This window comes from Pelodiscus sinensis, chromosome 10, assembly GCF_052426305.1.
Source record: "Pelodiscus sinensis isolate ZL-2025 chromosome 10, ASM5242630v1, whole genome shotgun sequence".
In the NCBI taxonomy this organism is placed as follows: domain Eukaryota; kingdom Metazoa; phylum Chordata; order Testudines; family Trionychidae; genus Pelodiscus; species Pelodiscus sinensis.
In genome coordinates this window covers 35,335,068-35,349,883 of record NC_143061.1, presented here as the reverse complement: position 1 = coordinate 35,349,883, position 14,816 = coordinate 35,335,068, and the positions used below count along the sequence as shown (strand labels likewise).

Genomic DNA, 14,816 nt, shown 5'->3' with positions numbered 1-14,816 from the left:
AATAGAACTCTTACTTACTTTAAGTATTTAAAGTGATTTTCTGTCTGTCTGCCTTAGTTTAGAAGTGACTTGAAAGTGACATGTTGAGTCTCTGGGAAGAAAGGAGGCAATTTTATGTAGTTATAGTAATACTGTACACTACTGCTTAAAGAAAAGTAGAAAATGGGAGTGGAGCAAGAAGGATGGGGTAGAGAAGAACAATTAGCACTGTGTATATAGAGACAAGTGCACAAAAAAAATGTTGTTCAGGAGTACAGTCCATACCAAATATTAAATGCATTAAACTCTATCCATTTCATATGGCACTTGTTTGTGAGCTAAAATATAAATAGTAAGCTAACTAGGACCACCTCCCAGGTTCACATGTCCACATCAATATGTAGAGTTTTTAAGAGCACCATTTAACTTTCCAGATCACGCTGTGAATGTAGATTAAGTTTTTCTCATCAATATTTTTCCATTATATCAAGTGTCATTAGTAATGATAGCACTACTTACATAATTCTCCAGAGTATCTACAGATCTCAAAAGTATTTAGGGGCTCATCTTCTATTGAAATGAATGGGAGTTAGGCACCTAAATATGCTTTAGGATCGGGACCTGAGAGTAAATGGATGGCCCTTTCTTTGCAACTGAATGTTTCAATAATTGTGTTTAAATTCTATATGATAAAACTGTACTTAATTGAAACAGGAATGACCAAAAGAAAACAAAGGTAAAGAAGAAAACGAGCAATCCACAGTTTAATGAAACATTTTATTTTGAGGTAACTAATTTCTCTGTTTAATCTCATTAAGTCCTGTGTTGTATTGCCTGCCTGTTTCTCATGTGCCTCTCTTTTTTGAGCTAGCCACAAGAGTTTCTATTGAAGTAAACACAAATTTATCCAGAAAAATTGTCATCTTTATTTGTAACACAGGCTGAAAGACAACAGTAGTCCCATTCAACTACTGTCTAGTGAGAAGTGCTAGTTTCATAACAACAAATGTGAGGGCTATTTATTGCCCTGAACTTACTGCTATCAGTAGTGGTTCTGATACGGACTGAAGTATGAAAACATGCAGCCTTTAATTTGAACATCCTTCAGAGCATTTAGCAAAAACAACATTTTGTCTGTGTATAATCAGTACAGTAATTTAGCAGGGTAATCAATCTGTGGAGGTTTCCTCTGCTCGCTCGCTCAGTTTTGAGATCAGCTAAAGAATATGCACTGATGGATATTCATCCTCTGGCCATTGCAGAATTCTTATGCCGAGCTTGGCTTGCTTGGCCTTCAGTACAGGGGTCTAGAATTTGGCCCTTTTAAGATGGTGGTTCCATTATATTTGTTTTTCATCTTTGTGTTCTGCTTTTAATTTTATATTGTGAAAAATAAATAACCAGTGAAATATATATCCCGTATTTTTAAGTTTACCAAGCTATATGAAAGTATTGAAGAACTTTTAAAGTCAATGCTATGACAACATTATGGAATGTAATGCTTTGCTTTTAATAAGGATGCTAAATTGCAGTTCTCTAACTAATCGTGTAGTCGATACAATTTGCCACAGTGGGGGTAGCTCCAGGAGCCTGCTCAAACTGGGACTGAGCTGTCCCAGCTTGTGCCAGCTCCAGGAGCCACCCCACTGCACCTCTACATTTTAAATGTAGTAAGAGCCACTAGGCTCTTACTACATTTAAAATGTAGAGGTGCAGCATCCTAGACTAGCTCCTGCCTGCGACCAGCCTGGGGCACTGCAAACAGGGTCTGCTTGGCGGCATTAGCCCCTGTCCACAGGGGGGGCCAGCTCCCCGCTGGGACCCCCACAGACAGGCTGCTGCCAGAGCAGCTTCTGCCTACAGCAAGCCTCTACACGCTGATGGAGGCAGCAGGGGCACAGGGGAGGTGATACTATGGAGACTGTGCTGCAGGGAACTGGGTTTTGAGCCAGTTCCCCCCAGCACCAGCTCAGAGGCAGCGGAGGGTGGGGAGGAGAGAGCAGTCGATACTACAGTCAACTACTTGCTTACATCCTTATATGTACATTCTGATCCTATGAGAACCCTGCTTTTGAAACTCCCATTGATTGCAATAAGATTGGATGATTGGAGTATTTACAGAATCAGGCCTATAGATTGTTGCAACATTTTTGTTCACAGAAAATTTAATCTGGGATTTCACATGGTAGAACATGGAAATTAAGACAAAGTGGTTACAAAGCAATTAAATAATGTTATGTTTTAGGATACAATGTAGTTTACCTGATCTATCTGGGAATGCAGTAAATAGAATTCAGTCTGGAAGTAGAAGATACTAAAATATGCAGTTAAACTTGTGTGATGTGGGGAAGGATAAAGTGGGCTTTCAGTGCTCATCTCCTCAGTGTATATCAGTTTGTGGTGCATCAGTAATACTCTGAAACTTTCAGAACTTTGCTTTCAGGACCAATATGACATTAAAAAGCAAAGATTTTACAGTAGATATGGAAGATTTGTAATTTAAAAACAAGACCGAAAGAGAAAAATAATTGAGGGCTTTTACTTGCAGGTAACCAGGTCCAGTAGCTATACCAAAAAATCCCAGTTTCAGGTAGAAGAGGAGGACATAGAGAAACTGGAACTCAGGTATGTTCTTGAGGTTATATAGTGAATATCAGTTTGTATGAAGTACAGTGGAGTCCAGATTAACCGACACCCGGTAATCCAACACTCCACTTTATCCGACCCTGCAGCTCCCGGGGACATTGTCGGGGACATTGTCCCCGGGAGCTGCAGGGTTGGATACTGCGCAGGCTGGGAGAATGGCCCCGCTTGCTGCCATGTTGCTCTCTAGGAGCAGCTACTGCCGCTCCTGCCGGGGACGAAGCAGCCCTGGCAGGAGGGGCAGCAGCTTCTCCTAGAGAGCAAGGGAACAGCTGATGTCACTCCTGCTGGGGACATCCCTGGTAGGAGCGGCATCATCTGTTCCCTTGCTCTCTAGGAGAAGCTGCTGCTGCTGCTGCTGCTACCGTTGCTGCCGGGGACAAAGCGGCCCCGGGAGGAGCGGCAGCAGCTTCTCCTAGAGAGCAAGGGAACAGCTGATGCCGCTCATGTGGGGGATGTCCCCCGCAGGAGCAGCATCAGCTGCTTGGGAGCGTCCTGGCAGGAGCGGCAGCAGTTGCACTCTACAGTAGAGTCCATATCATCCGACACATTTGGTAATCCGACCATGTGTCGATCCCGTTTAGGTCGGATGATAGGGACACTCCTGTACATTTAAAATCTTTATATTCAAATTAGGGATGTTACAGTTTAACCGATTATCAGTTAACCTTAACAGTTAAAGACCTGCCATTGGCAGGAGCCTGCGGGTCCAGCAGCCCACAGAGCATTTAACCATGTCATTAATTGAAATTCAAAAGCTTACATGGTTAGTGTTGTGCAGGTGGTTGTGTTTTTTAAACATTTTTACATCCCTAATTCAAATAAGCATTATGGCATAACGTGACTGCAAAAAACTAGTGCTCCAGTTTACAAAGATTCTTTCAATTTCAGAAATAAAATCCTCGGTAAACTTGTTTTGATTCTAAAAGTGAAATTGTGATCAGTTGTATCTGACAAAATTATTAACGTAACGAAAATATTTTTTTTCAAACTTTAAGATAGCTTAGCTAATGGAAAGTTGTATGTTTTCTTAATATTAATTACCTGGCACATGTGCAATATTTATTAATATCAATGAAAACAAAATCCCATTTTTTCAGAACCTAGATTATTTTCTTAGTACAGTACAGCAGAACCTCCTGTTTAGGAACACCAGTCTTATTTGCAATCATTTGCATGTATTGTTTTTTCCTAGTTGGGAGAGGGGTTGAATTCCATAACAAAAGCGATGTTAGTGGAGAACGGGTGTATAGCCTCTCACATTCTGATGCTCTCAGTACATTGAAAATCACTTTGCAGGTATTTGAAGAAAAAAAAGAAAATAATGCAATGCATTGTACTGCAACTTGTACACTGTACATGCTGTGGATTTTTTTAGATGTTTTATTAATATTTTGCTCTCTCCTCAGTGCTGATTATTTCATAAATTGTGGTTTTGCTGTATTAGATAGATTTTGGAACTAAACTCAGGATACCCTGTGCTGGTACAAAGAGCCCCTAACTCGCAACGTGTTAGAAAAAATCAGAATCCTGACACTAGCACCAAGAATTCAAGAAAAGCATGGCATCTAGCCTATCCAGTGGCACTGCAGGGGTATAGTCAGCCTCTCCTATGTGACTGCTAGTATCTAGCAGCATGTTTGGCAGAATACATATAATACTTTGCCCCGGCAGATGTAAGGAGCACCTTGCAGCATATTTCCTCTTTCTGCTCCTGCATATTTTAAGAGAGTTTGCCTGCATTTGTATTGCACAAACAGTGCTTCAGAGTATCTCCACTATAGTCTCATCAGCTTTGCATATATATGTGCTTGACCTCAGAGAGGAACTGAGGGCACAACTTGAGTGCTGGTGACTGTTTCATAATTGGCACCAAAAAAGTAAATTTGAATTATCATTGAAGTACTGACTTCTCACTCATTTCTGTCCTTGCTTATGTGACCCATCAATTTGTACTGTTTGCAGGATTATAGATACAAATATATGTAGAAAAGTAATTATGCCCCAACAACTCTAGCATTAATTTTTTTCTTCTTCTTAACATATCTGCTGTTTAACAGAAAAGTCAGAGGTAAGAAGTAATAGAATCCAAACCAGGTGCATGTTTTTGGAGTGATAGCTCTTTAGGTTTTGAACATTCAGGCTCTTGTTTAAAAAAATAAGCGCATGTGTCAGTGTGATATTGCAGCCTGTCCAATCTTTACTATCAGCAGTAAAATAGGGATATAGGTACAGTGGTAAAAGCTCACTGCAAATACCTGAAAAGGAAATGCAGTTATTTTGTTCAAAATAGAAAATGCATCAACCAGTATCACTATGTTTTACTGATGTAAAGTCTGTGATATCTAACTTTCACTGTCTAAATTTGTTTCCATGACTGCCTTGTGTGGATTTAATAAGCTATTTGAGTTCCTCTTGATTTTATTAGATTGGTATGACAATTCTAATATTTCCTCTCTGCATGCATGCTGAACTAGTGATGCGAGGTTGTGGATGAAATCCACTCATGGTTTTTATCCTTATAATTTGCAAGAACATTTTAAAAACAATCCTTTTAACTTTCAGGATTGACCTATGGAACAATGGAAATCTGGTGCAAGATGTCTTCCTGGGAGAAATTAAGGTTCCAGTGAAAGTGTTAAGAAATGATTCTTTCCAAGCATGGTGAGAAATTACACACCAAAAGAAAATTTGATCTTACATTGATATTCTTAATACAGAAAGTACATGATGTTCTTTTAAAGCTTGCTCATATCCAGTCCAATGTTACGTGTGTGCAACTCTGAGCTCATATCTCCAAGAGAAAATATTCTGACAACTCTATATAAAGGACTATCTTTGGATCCTGTACCCCATCTGTTCCTTCTTACTGCCAGTGACAATTTTTGGAACTAATCTTGTTGCCCTAGGCTAACTTTCCAGTCATTTTTCTGATGGTTTTTCTTTTCCAGTGTGTAGAAAAGTTGGATTCCTTTGTGCTTAATGAAATTCATCCACTCAAATGCCAGGGCATGCCTCGATCACCCAGCTTCAAGCCCTTCACTGCTTGTAGAAAGTTGATGTCATTGAGCAATCCACACTCAAGCTGTCTCAAGTTCTTGGGGAAGCCTTCAGAAAGGACCACGTTTAGACCTGCAAAGATATTTCAAACCTCACGCCAAAAAGGACCAAGAGTTGAAAGTGAAAGTTTCTCTGATACGGAGGCAGCAGCCCCTATCCTGGGGAGGGTCTGAGCTCTCAGACCTGGCGTGAGCCAGAACAGAGCTGGACTGCCTGCTCACCCAACTCCTAATACACTTGAAATATAGAGCCGCAACAGGGATAGGTCCCAGACCTAGCACAAGCCAGGACTGAGATGGGCTGCTAGCCAGCCTGCCAAAAAATTTACTGGCTGGGGAGAGGGAGAATGCATGTAGTCTATAGCATTAACTGATAAGCTTTTGCTTATTGGTTAATTGACTACACTATTGTATCCCTAGTGCTGCCTGGAACTAGGGTACCACTTTGCCCTTGGACCAACTAGCCTGAGTTCCTACTCACCCTGTAATGCTATGAAAAGTTGCAGGTACCTTCCCAGTTTCTCACTTTAATCAGCACCCAGGGACAATTCCAGCTGTAATAACATGCCAGCCCCTGCATGGAAAGGCTATGCATGTAGGGCACTAACCAGCCTTACAGGCACACATCCCCTCTGGAGGATAGACCCAAAATTATATAGTGCTGTGCTGCATGGAGATTTGGAAAGTGTAAGCTCATGAGTATGAGTATCAAATTCTCACCCTAAGGCTTTGTCTACATTACACAACTGTTACTGATACATCCGTGTCAACACAGCTGTGTCTCTAAAAATTGGGCAGTGTAGCTGCTAGCTTATAATCTCTTGGTCCCGCATAATAGTTCCACCCCAATGTGCAGGGTTCTCATTGTCAGCAGGAGAATATGCAGCAGCATGCTGTTCACACTGGCATTTGTCATGGCAAAACTTATCTTTTGGGCGGCAGACAGGTTTAACATCTCTGAATAACAGAGCTTTTGTTGTTCAGTTGCCCACATACACAGAGCTTAAATATTGTTTTCGGCAGTTTGCAGAGATTCTTGTGTAGTGACGGGCAAGATATGGCCCATAGGCTGGATATGGCCCACAAAGTCTTTTTAATCTGGCCCATGGCTTGCCGCTATATCAAGGAGCAGCACCACTCAAAGCAGCTGGCTGCTCCCTGTGACACTCTGTGCTGCAGGGAGAGGGAAAGAGGCTTTGTGCACTGCCCTCACCTCCAGTAAAATCTCTCAGCTCCTATTGGAAACCAGCCAATGGGAGCCGAGTGATTTTTGTTGGGAGTGCAGGCAGACTTCTCAAGCTGTCCCTGCAGCACAGAGAGCCACATGGAATAGAGTGGTCTGGGACTGCTGGCTGGGAGCTGCTTAGGTAAATGCCTCCCAGCCAAAGCCGGCTTCTGGCACCCCACCTCCTTGTACACCCCAACTCTCTCCCAGACCCTGCACTCCCTCCTGCACTCCTCCCAAAGGCCAGAATCCTCTCCTGCTCCCAAACCTTCTCCTGAACTCTGCGCCCCAATCCCCTGCCCCAGATGACCACCTGAAATCTCTGCTACCTCCCTGCCCCCTCAGGTCACATTCCTTCCTAGACCCTGCACCCTTCCCAGACCAGAATTCTCTTTGGCATGCATACACTCTCCTGGACCCTGCTGTCCTCCTAGGAAATCCCTTGCCTCGGGTCACACCAATCCCTTGCCTCAGGTCACACCTCCCTCTCAGACCGCATGCCCTCTCCTGCACCCCAGTTCCCTGAGCTCTTTTCTGCACCAAACTCTGTCCCAGCCCCCACACCTACTCCATAGAAAAGTGTGACTCTTAACTACTTACCAAAATCTTGCAGTGGTCCTCCATCAAAAATTATTGCCCACCCCTGTTCTTGAGGGTAAACTGGTTTTGCTTGGAGCTTAAAACTTCAGATACTCCTTTCACAGGCTAGAAAATCCTATGAAATATCCTCCTTCCCCACCCCCCAGTTCAGTCTTTTATTTCTCAGATGATTTTCTTTTCAGCTGTTCTCTTTTTTTTGGTGGGGAGTCAGTGAAGAATGACCCATGATTATGTCATTCCCCTGCCTTAAATAGTGTTTGCCTGTGGTGGAAACCCATTTTCTTCTAATTGGATTCCGATGCCCAATCAGTGGGAAAACACCAGTATTACCATAGAGTTCAGTACCAGGTGACTTGGTCACATGTTTCTGTGGAGCCACTGCAGTCTGAGACAGTCTGTAACATCCTCAGGAAGTTGTCCTAGTGAGAGATTAGCATATTCTTTGACGTACTGTTCTTCTTAATAGCACTTTTCAGCCAGTCATCGACTGATCACATTTTATCTAGTGGACATTTCCAGATGTAAACACGTTTTGATGGATGCATAAACATATTCCTAGCTTCATATACCAAAATGATACATGAATATAAATAGGATAATCATATTCAGTAAATCATAACTTTTTCCAACAATACCTCGCAAGACTTGTCAAAAATCCCTCTACTAGTGTTCTTCCTGAAGCCATGTGCAAGAAGGATGAAACAATAGATGCATTCCTTGCACGTTAGATGTGCCCTGGCATTTTACATACAAAGAACCAAGATATTTTTCAGAATAATGCAGCTGTATATAGCAATAGCAGAAAGGATGAAAGGTCTTCGCATCTATGCCAAGAGAATCTCATTCTGGATTATATCATGCATTCATGCATGTTACGAGCTATCTTTTGTTCCACCTCCCGCTTATCTGACCTCTCACTCCATAAGATCACTAGCCTCCGAGGCCACTTTCCTAGCAGGACAGCAACCTCCTTGTCAGTGCATACGTTCTCAACATAGTATGCCATCACCTATCATTATTTCCGACCTGTTAACTAGAGCTTCACAATCTTTGTCACCTTGTTCTTGAATTCCAAGTATTATAAATATCTCCAAAATTTTTAAATGTAGCATCAAGGTTAAATCCAAACACGTTAAGTTAAAGAAACCAGTGAGCCAACAGGCTCTCCATGCCCCTGGGCAAGGTAGGGGAGAGGTGGGCCTGGTCTCTTGGAAGGGGTGGGGTCTCTTCCTTTCTACACCTCCATCCTCCAGTCCCCAGGCCTTTATAGAAATAAAATGGTTAAGGCACCAAACAGCCTTGACGCCACCCAGTGGTAACACGAAGAAAAAATTGATTGGAGAAATTAGTGTCTCTTAAATTGGTTTTATCTACTGCTTGAATCACCTACATTGGACTTCTCTCTCGTGGCTTCTCTCTGGGGCCAGCCAGGTGACTGCAGGGAGGGGACTGTGAACTGGTTGCCCAGGGTATGGCATGGGACACCCCTCCCTTTCAATTTGATCCAAAACAATCTCATTTCACACACATCCCATTATCCTCATGTCCCTCACCTGGGGCAAGTCCAGGTTTGTCTGTCCCCTGCTCCTTCCCCAGACAGAATGAGGAATGAAGCAAACTGCACTTTCCCCCTCACTTCCTGGCACAAGAGACCAGCCAGCAGTGTTCCTGTACAAATGAGGGAAAAGAGAGGTGGAGCTTAGGGCTGGGGCAGTTCTGGGGATTTCACCTACCTGGTGATTTTTCTCTTATCTGTATGGTTGGCTGTGTGTCCCTGTACATGGGAGCAGGCAGGGGCTGGGGGTTAATAAGTCCCCTTCCTCTCCTGCATAACCAAACCCTTAACTTGTTTTAAATAAAAGGAAGCTGCATACTGAATCTGGTGGTCTTAGCAGACAGTCTCACTTGCTCACAAACAAACTCTCTCAAATATATAGTTGATAATTATAAGATGCATTTTTCCCCCATAACTGCTATTGTGTACTTCCAGAATAAATTTTGTCCTAGTTTTTGCCTGGTAATGTGTTCTCTACTCAATATTTTTCTTCACAACTTTCACTTTTTATTCTATTTTTATTTCATTCTAGATTATCTGTAATTTCTGCAGATAAATGCTGCTACTCTTTTAACCCATATTAAAAATGAGAAAACAGTTTTTTAAAATAATGAATAAACCAGTATTAGCATTTTTAACAAACCTTGCTCTCTCCATCCATCCCCACAAAGGCTATCACTCCACACAATTCTCACCTGTGGAAAAGACCTTAGAAAATATACACCTGGTGTTATGTCCTGATGGTCTACTGAATGCTCCTACTTTCATTTAAAGATTTGTTTATTTTTAAAAAAAATTCCTTTAATCAGCCATATCTAGTTCTGAAATCATAGAATACTAGTACTCGAAGGGACCTCGAGAGGTCATCTAGTCCAGTCCCCTGCCCTCATGGCAGGACCCAGTACTATCAAGACCATCCCTGATAGATATTTATCTAACCTACCCTTAAATATCTCCAGAGGTGAAGAATTCCACAACCTCCCTAGGCAATTTATTCCAGTGTTGAACCACCCTGATAGAAACTTTTTCCTAATGTCTAACCTAAACCTCCCTTGCTGCAGTTTAAGCCTATTGCTTCTTGTTCTATCCTCAGAGGCCAAGATGAAGAAGTTTTCTCCCTCCTCCTTATGACACCCTTTTAGATACCTGAAAACCGCTATCATGTCCCCTTTCAATTTTCTCTTTTCCAAACTAAACAAGCCCAGTTCTTTCAGTCTCTAGACCTTTAATCATTCTTCTGGCTCTTCTCTGGACCTTTTCCAATTTCTCCACATTTTTCTTGAAATGTGGAGCCCAGAACTGGACACAGTACTCCAACTGAGGCCTAACTAGCGCAGAGTAGAGTGGAAGAATGACTTCTTGCGTCTTGCTCACAACACACCTGTTAATGCATCCTAGAATCATGTTGGCTTTTTTTGCCACAGTGTTGACTCATATTTAGCTTGTGGTCTACTATAATCCCTAGATCCCTTTCTGCCGTACTGCTTCCCAGACAGTAGCTTCCCATTCTGTATGTGTGAAACTGACTGTTCCTTCCTAAGTGGAGGACTTTGCATTTTTCCTTATTAAACTTCATCCTGTTTACCTCAGACCGTTTCTCCAATTTGTCCAGATCGTTTTGAATTATGACCCTGTCCTCCAAAGCACTTGCAAACCTTCCCAGCTTGATATCATCTGCAAACTTAATAAGCATACTCTCTATGCCAATATCTAAATCATTGAAGATATTGAACGGAACCGGTTCCAAAACAGACCCTTGCAGAACCCCACTTATTATACCTTTCCAGCAGAATTGTGAACTGTTAATAACTACTCTCTGAGAATGGTTAGCCAGCCAGTTATGTACCCACCTTATAGTAGCCCCATCTAAGTTGTATTTGCCTAGTTTATTGATAAGAATATCATGCGAGATCATATCAAATGCCTTACTAAAGTCTAGGTATACCACATCCACCACCTCTCCCCTATCCACAAGACTCGTTGTCCTATCAAAGAAAGCTATCAGTTTGGTTTGACATGATTTGTTGTTTACAAATCCATGCTGGCTGTTCCCTATCACTTTATTATCTTCCAAGTGTTTGCAGACGATTTCCTTAATTACTTACTCCATTATCTTTCCTGGCACAGAAGTTAAACTGACTGGTCTTTATCATAACTTTGTTAAAACGATTGACAGCAGAACCAAATTCAGACTGATGAGTTAATATACACTGGAAATTTTCATTGTCATTTTATCATACTGCAATTTAGCTACTTAAACGGTAACTTTTAACATAGTATTTTACCGTTGCCTTTTTTTCCCCCCAGGTACTTACTACAGCCAAGAGAAAATGGAAATAAATCTTCTAAAAATGAAGATCTGGGATCACTTAGACTAAATGTTTGTTATACTGAAGACTATGTACTTCCATCTGAGTACTATACTTCTTTAAGAAATTTGCTGCTAAAATCACCAGATGTTCAGGTACTTCTTTTTATTTTAGAAGAAACAGTCAACCGATTTAGGGCCAGGTTATAACCTTCTGTAAGTGCTGCTTTATGGAAGTAAGGAGGCATGTAACTGTTCCTTTCCATAATCTGCCTGTGCCATAATGGTGTAAACTGTCTTTGGAGGCAATGATCCTGCACTTCTTGTGTGGGTAGACCCATAACTCCCCACCTGTCCCTATCCTTAGCGTTGGCCAGTACAATGAATCTGGATGGAGAGTGAAGTACAGGCAGTCCCCGGGTTACGTACAAGATAGGGACTGTAGGTTTGTTCTTAAGTTGAATCTGTATGTAAGTCGGAACTGGCGTCCAGATTCAGCCGCTGCTGAAACTGACCGCCAGTTCTGACTTGGGGTTCTTAAGTTGAATCTGTATGTAAGTCAGAACTGGCGGTCAGTTTCAGCAGCGGCTGAATCTGGACGCCAGTTCCGACTTACATACAGATTCAACTTAAGAACCCCAAGCTCCCCAAGTCAGCTGCTGCTGAAACTGATCAGCGGCTGATTCCAGGAAGCCTGGGGCAGAGCAACTCTGCCTCGGGCTTCCTGTAGTCAGCGCTGGTCAGTTTCAGCAGCGGCTGACTTGGGGACGCCTGGGGCAGAGCAACTGGGGTGCTGCTGGGTTGCTCCAGTAGCACCGCTCCTCGCTCCTTGGCGCTACTGGACCAACCCAGCAGCACCCCAGCTGCTCTGCCCCAGGCGTCCTGATTCAGCCACTGCTGAAACCGATCAGCAGCAGCTGAATCAGGACTCCTGGGGCAGAGCAGCTGGGGTGCTGCCGGGTTGGTCCAGTAGTGCCCAGAGCGGCGCTGCAGGACCAATCGGCAGCGCCCCAGCTGCTCTGCCTCAGGGTCCACAACAAAAGCCTGGTCTGCTGGGGGGGGGGGGGCACACTAGCTGCGCGCCCCCTCCCCCCCCCCCAGCAGACCAGGGACACGGGGAGCAAAGCTGCAGCGGCAGCGGGGTGCCGCGCCTCTGAGGCTTTGCTCTGGCAAAGTCTCAGAGGCGAGGGACCCCGCCGTGGCTGCGGCTTCAGTCCCGGTGCCTGTGGTCTGCTGGGGACCGTCCCCAGCAGACCACAGACACCGGAGCGAAGCCGCAGCAGTGGCAGGTTCCCACGCTTCTGAGGCTTTGCCAGAGCAAGGCCTCAGAAGCGCGGGAACCCGCCGCTGCTGCGGCTTCGCTCCCGGTGCCTGTGGTCTGCTGGAGACGGTCTCCAGCAGACCAGGGGCACCGGGAGCAGCTTACGAACGGGGCTTTCTCGCCCCGGAGCTCGCAGGCAGCAATCCGCCACCTCGACCTCCGGGGCGCAAGAGCCCCGTTTGTAAGTGCGGATCCGACATAAGTCGGATCCGCATAAGTCGGGGACTGCCTGTAATCTGTAACAGCTATAAGGCTTTGGTTATTTTCTCTGTAGAGCAAGGAATGAAACAGAGACCAGATTTGGACTCTTGAGTACTGGCTAGGACAGATGGTCTAGATTTGATTTGAGGGTGTGGATTCAATTGATTCTTCAGACACACATTTCCTTTGTGATCCTGGACAAATCACACTTTTCTGTCTTATAGTGGTGTTTCAAGGATAGGATCTATTAATGATTGGAATTTTCAGATGCTACAGTGATGAGTGCTATTTTTTTTTTAAGTACCTGATATGACCCTGGGGCACAACCACATGCTGCCACTTATTCCAGGCTTGTGGCAAACTCACAATCTAACCTTTTAGAAATACTACAATATTGAATAAATGCACAATGTTAATAGTTATTCGGTGTCAATGTGTTTGAAAGTACTTAACACAATCTGAGCAGATAGTATCTATTTTCAGTAAGATTTTTTTTGTAGACTTGTAATTGCCCTGTTGCTAAGTTTCTTAAGAAATTATTGGTGTCTGTTGTCTTGTTGAAAGAGCTAACTTTTTCCAGGTTGTGTTCAAATGGTATTTTCATCTTGGTTTCACCTTTATTTTTGTTACAGCCAATCTCTGCTTCTGCTGCCTACGTTCTGGGTGAAGTGTGTCGAGATAAATATGATTCTGTTTTACCTCTTGTAAGACTATTGTTGCATCACCAGAAGATAGTACCATTTGTCACTGCAGTGGCTGAACTAGACTTGAAGGACACTCAGTATGTTTCGTCTTTCCCTAATTTCATTATAACATGGGGTATTTTAATTAGAGAGTTTTGAACCATTTTATGATCAATTTTTGATAAATGGTCACTCATTTTGTTTTCTTATGTTTGTTACTGTAACTACATGTAGTCACATGACATTGAATATTTTATTGTAACAGCACTTGATAATACTCTTCTAGCTGAGGATCAGAATTCCCATAGCCCTCTTTTTGATGAGCTGCTTTGGCTGTTGCATTTTCTTTGAGTTGTTATATAACTAAATGTGACATACTGGAATAGTGTTCAATAGCAATTGGGTTTTATTTTGTTTTTTGTTTCTAAAAATTATTTTGGCCATTTTCTGGAAAATTTTGTAGGTCATTAGTCTACAATTACTCTGCTTTAAAAGATTGTTTATACCCAAGTCTGTCTTCTCTGAGCTGAAAGGCAACACAGTTTCTGTTTTACTGTGTAAGTGTGGAAATCCCATGCACTTGGCATTCACACCCTCCTTTGCATCTTGAAAGCTGTACCATGGAAGCTTAAAACACCCGCTTTTGGTGGCATGGAGTCGGACACAGGGGGATGGGGACCAGCAACTGGGCCTATTGGTATGCATTTACATATATGCATGGGTCAATCCAATGCCCCCATATTTTGGGACCAGGGACACAAAGTAAATAGCTCTTCGGAAGGCCCCCAGAAAACACAGTAGTTGCCACTGAGGTGCTGTTATGTGCTGTAGAGTTAGGAAAGGAATCGATTCCATTACCATACAGATTACCTCTGAAAAGTGTATTTTCTTCCATTTTGCATATGGTGAGAAAAATCTGGTTTATATTTAGGTTTGACAGAATTCAGATTGTATTGTTTCTAATTTCAACCATGTATAGTGTTTAACTTCCTTTTACGGATGCTGAAAACTAAGGATGTTAGGGTAAGGGGATTCTCCCCCCTCCCCCCCACTGACATCAGGACTACAAAGGGCTCCCTTAATAGCCAGGGGACCCTATACACTGAGGTGTAAGGTGCAGGAGAAGCTGCAGTCCTGGTCCCACAGAACAGAGACTTCTGGCCAGGGATATATGGCTGACACACAGCCCCTGGCTGCAGGCTACTGCTGAACAGTTCAAGCTCAGGGACAGCTCTCTGACTC

At 43.1% G+C, this 14,816-nt stretch overlaps 1 protein-coding gene across 1 annotated transcript in view; it reads left to right on the top strand.

Moving 5' to 3' along the window:
- Positions 1 to 14,816, top strand: part of RASA2 (RAS p21 protein activator 2) — a 92,790-nt gene that overhangs the window by 53,359 nt on the left and 24,615 nt on the right. The window contains exons 7-11 of the mRNA XM_075937633.2: positions 694 to 766; positions 2,528 to 2,604; positions 5,188 to 5,286; positions 11,369 to 11,525; positions 13,524 to 13,672. Of these exons, the coding sequence (XP_075793748.1) occupies positions 694 to 766; positions 2,528 to 2,604; positions 5,188 to 5,286; positions 11,369 to 11,525; positions 13,524 to 13,672 (555 nt within the window). The remainder of the gene's footprint in view (positions 1 to 693; positions 767 to 2,527; positions 2,605 to 5,187; positions 5,287 to 11,368; positions 11,526 to 13,523; positions 13,673 to 14,816) is intronic.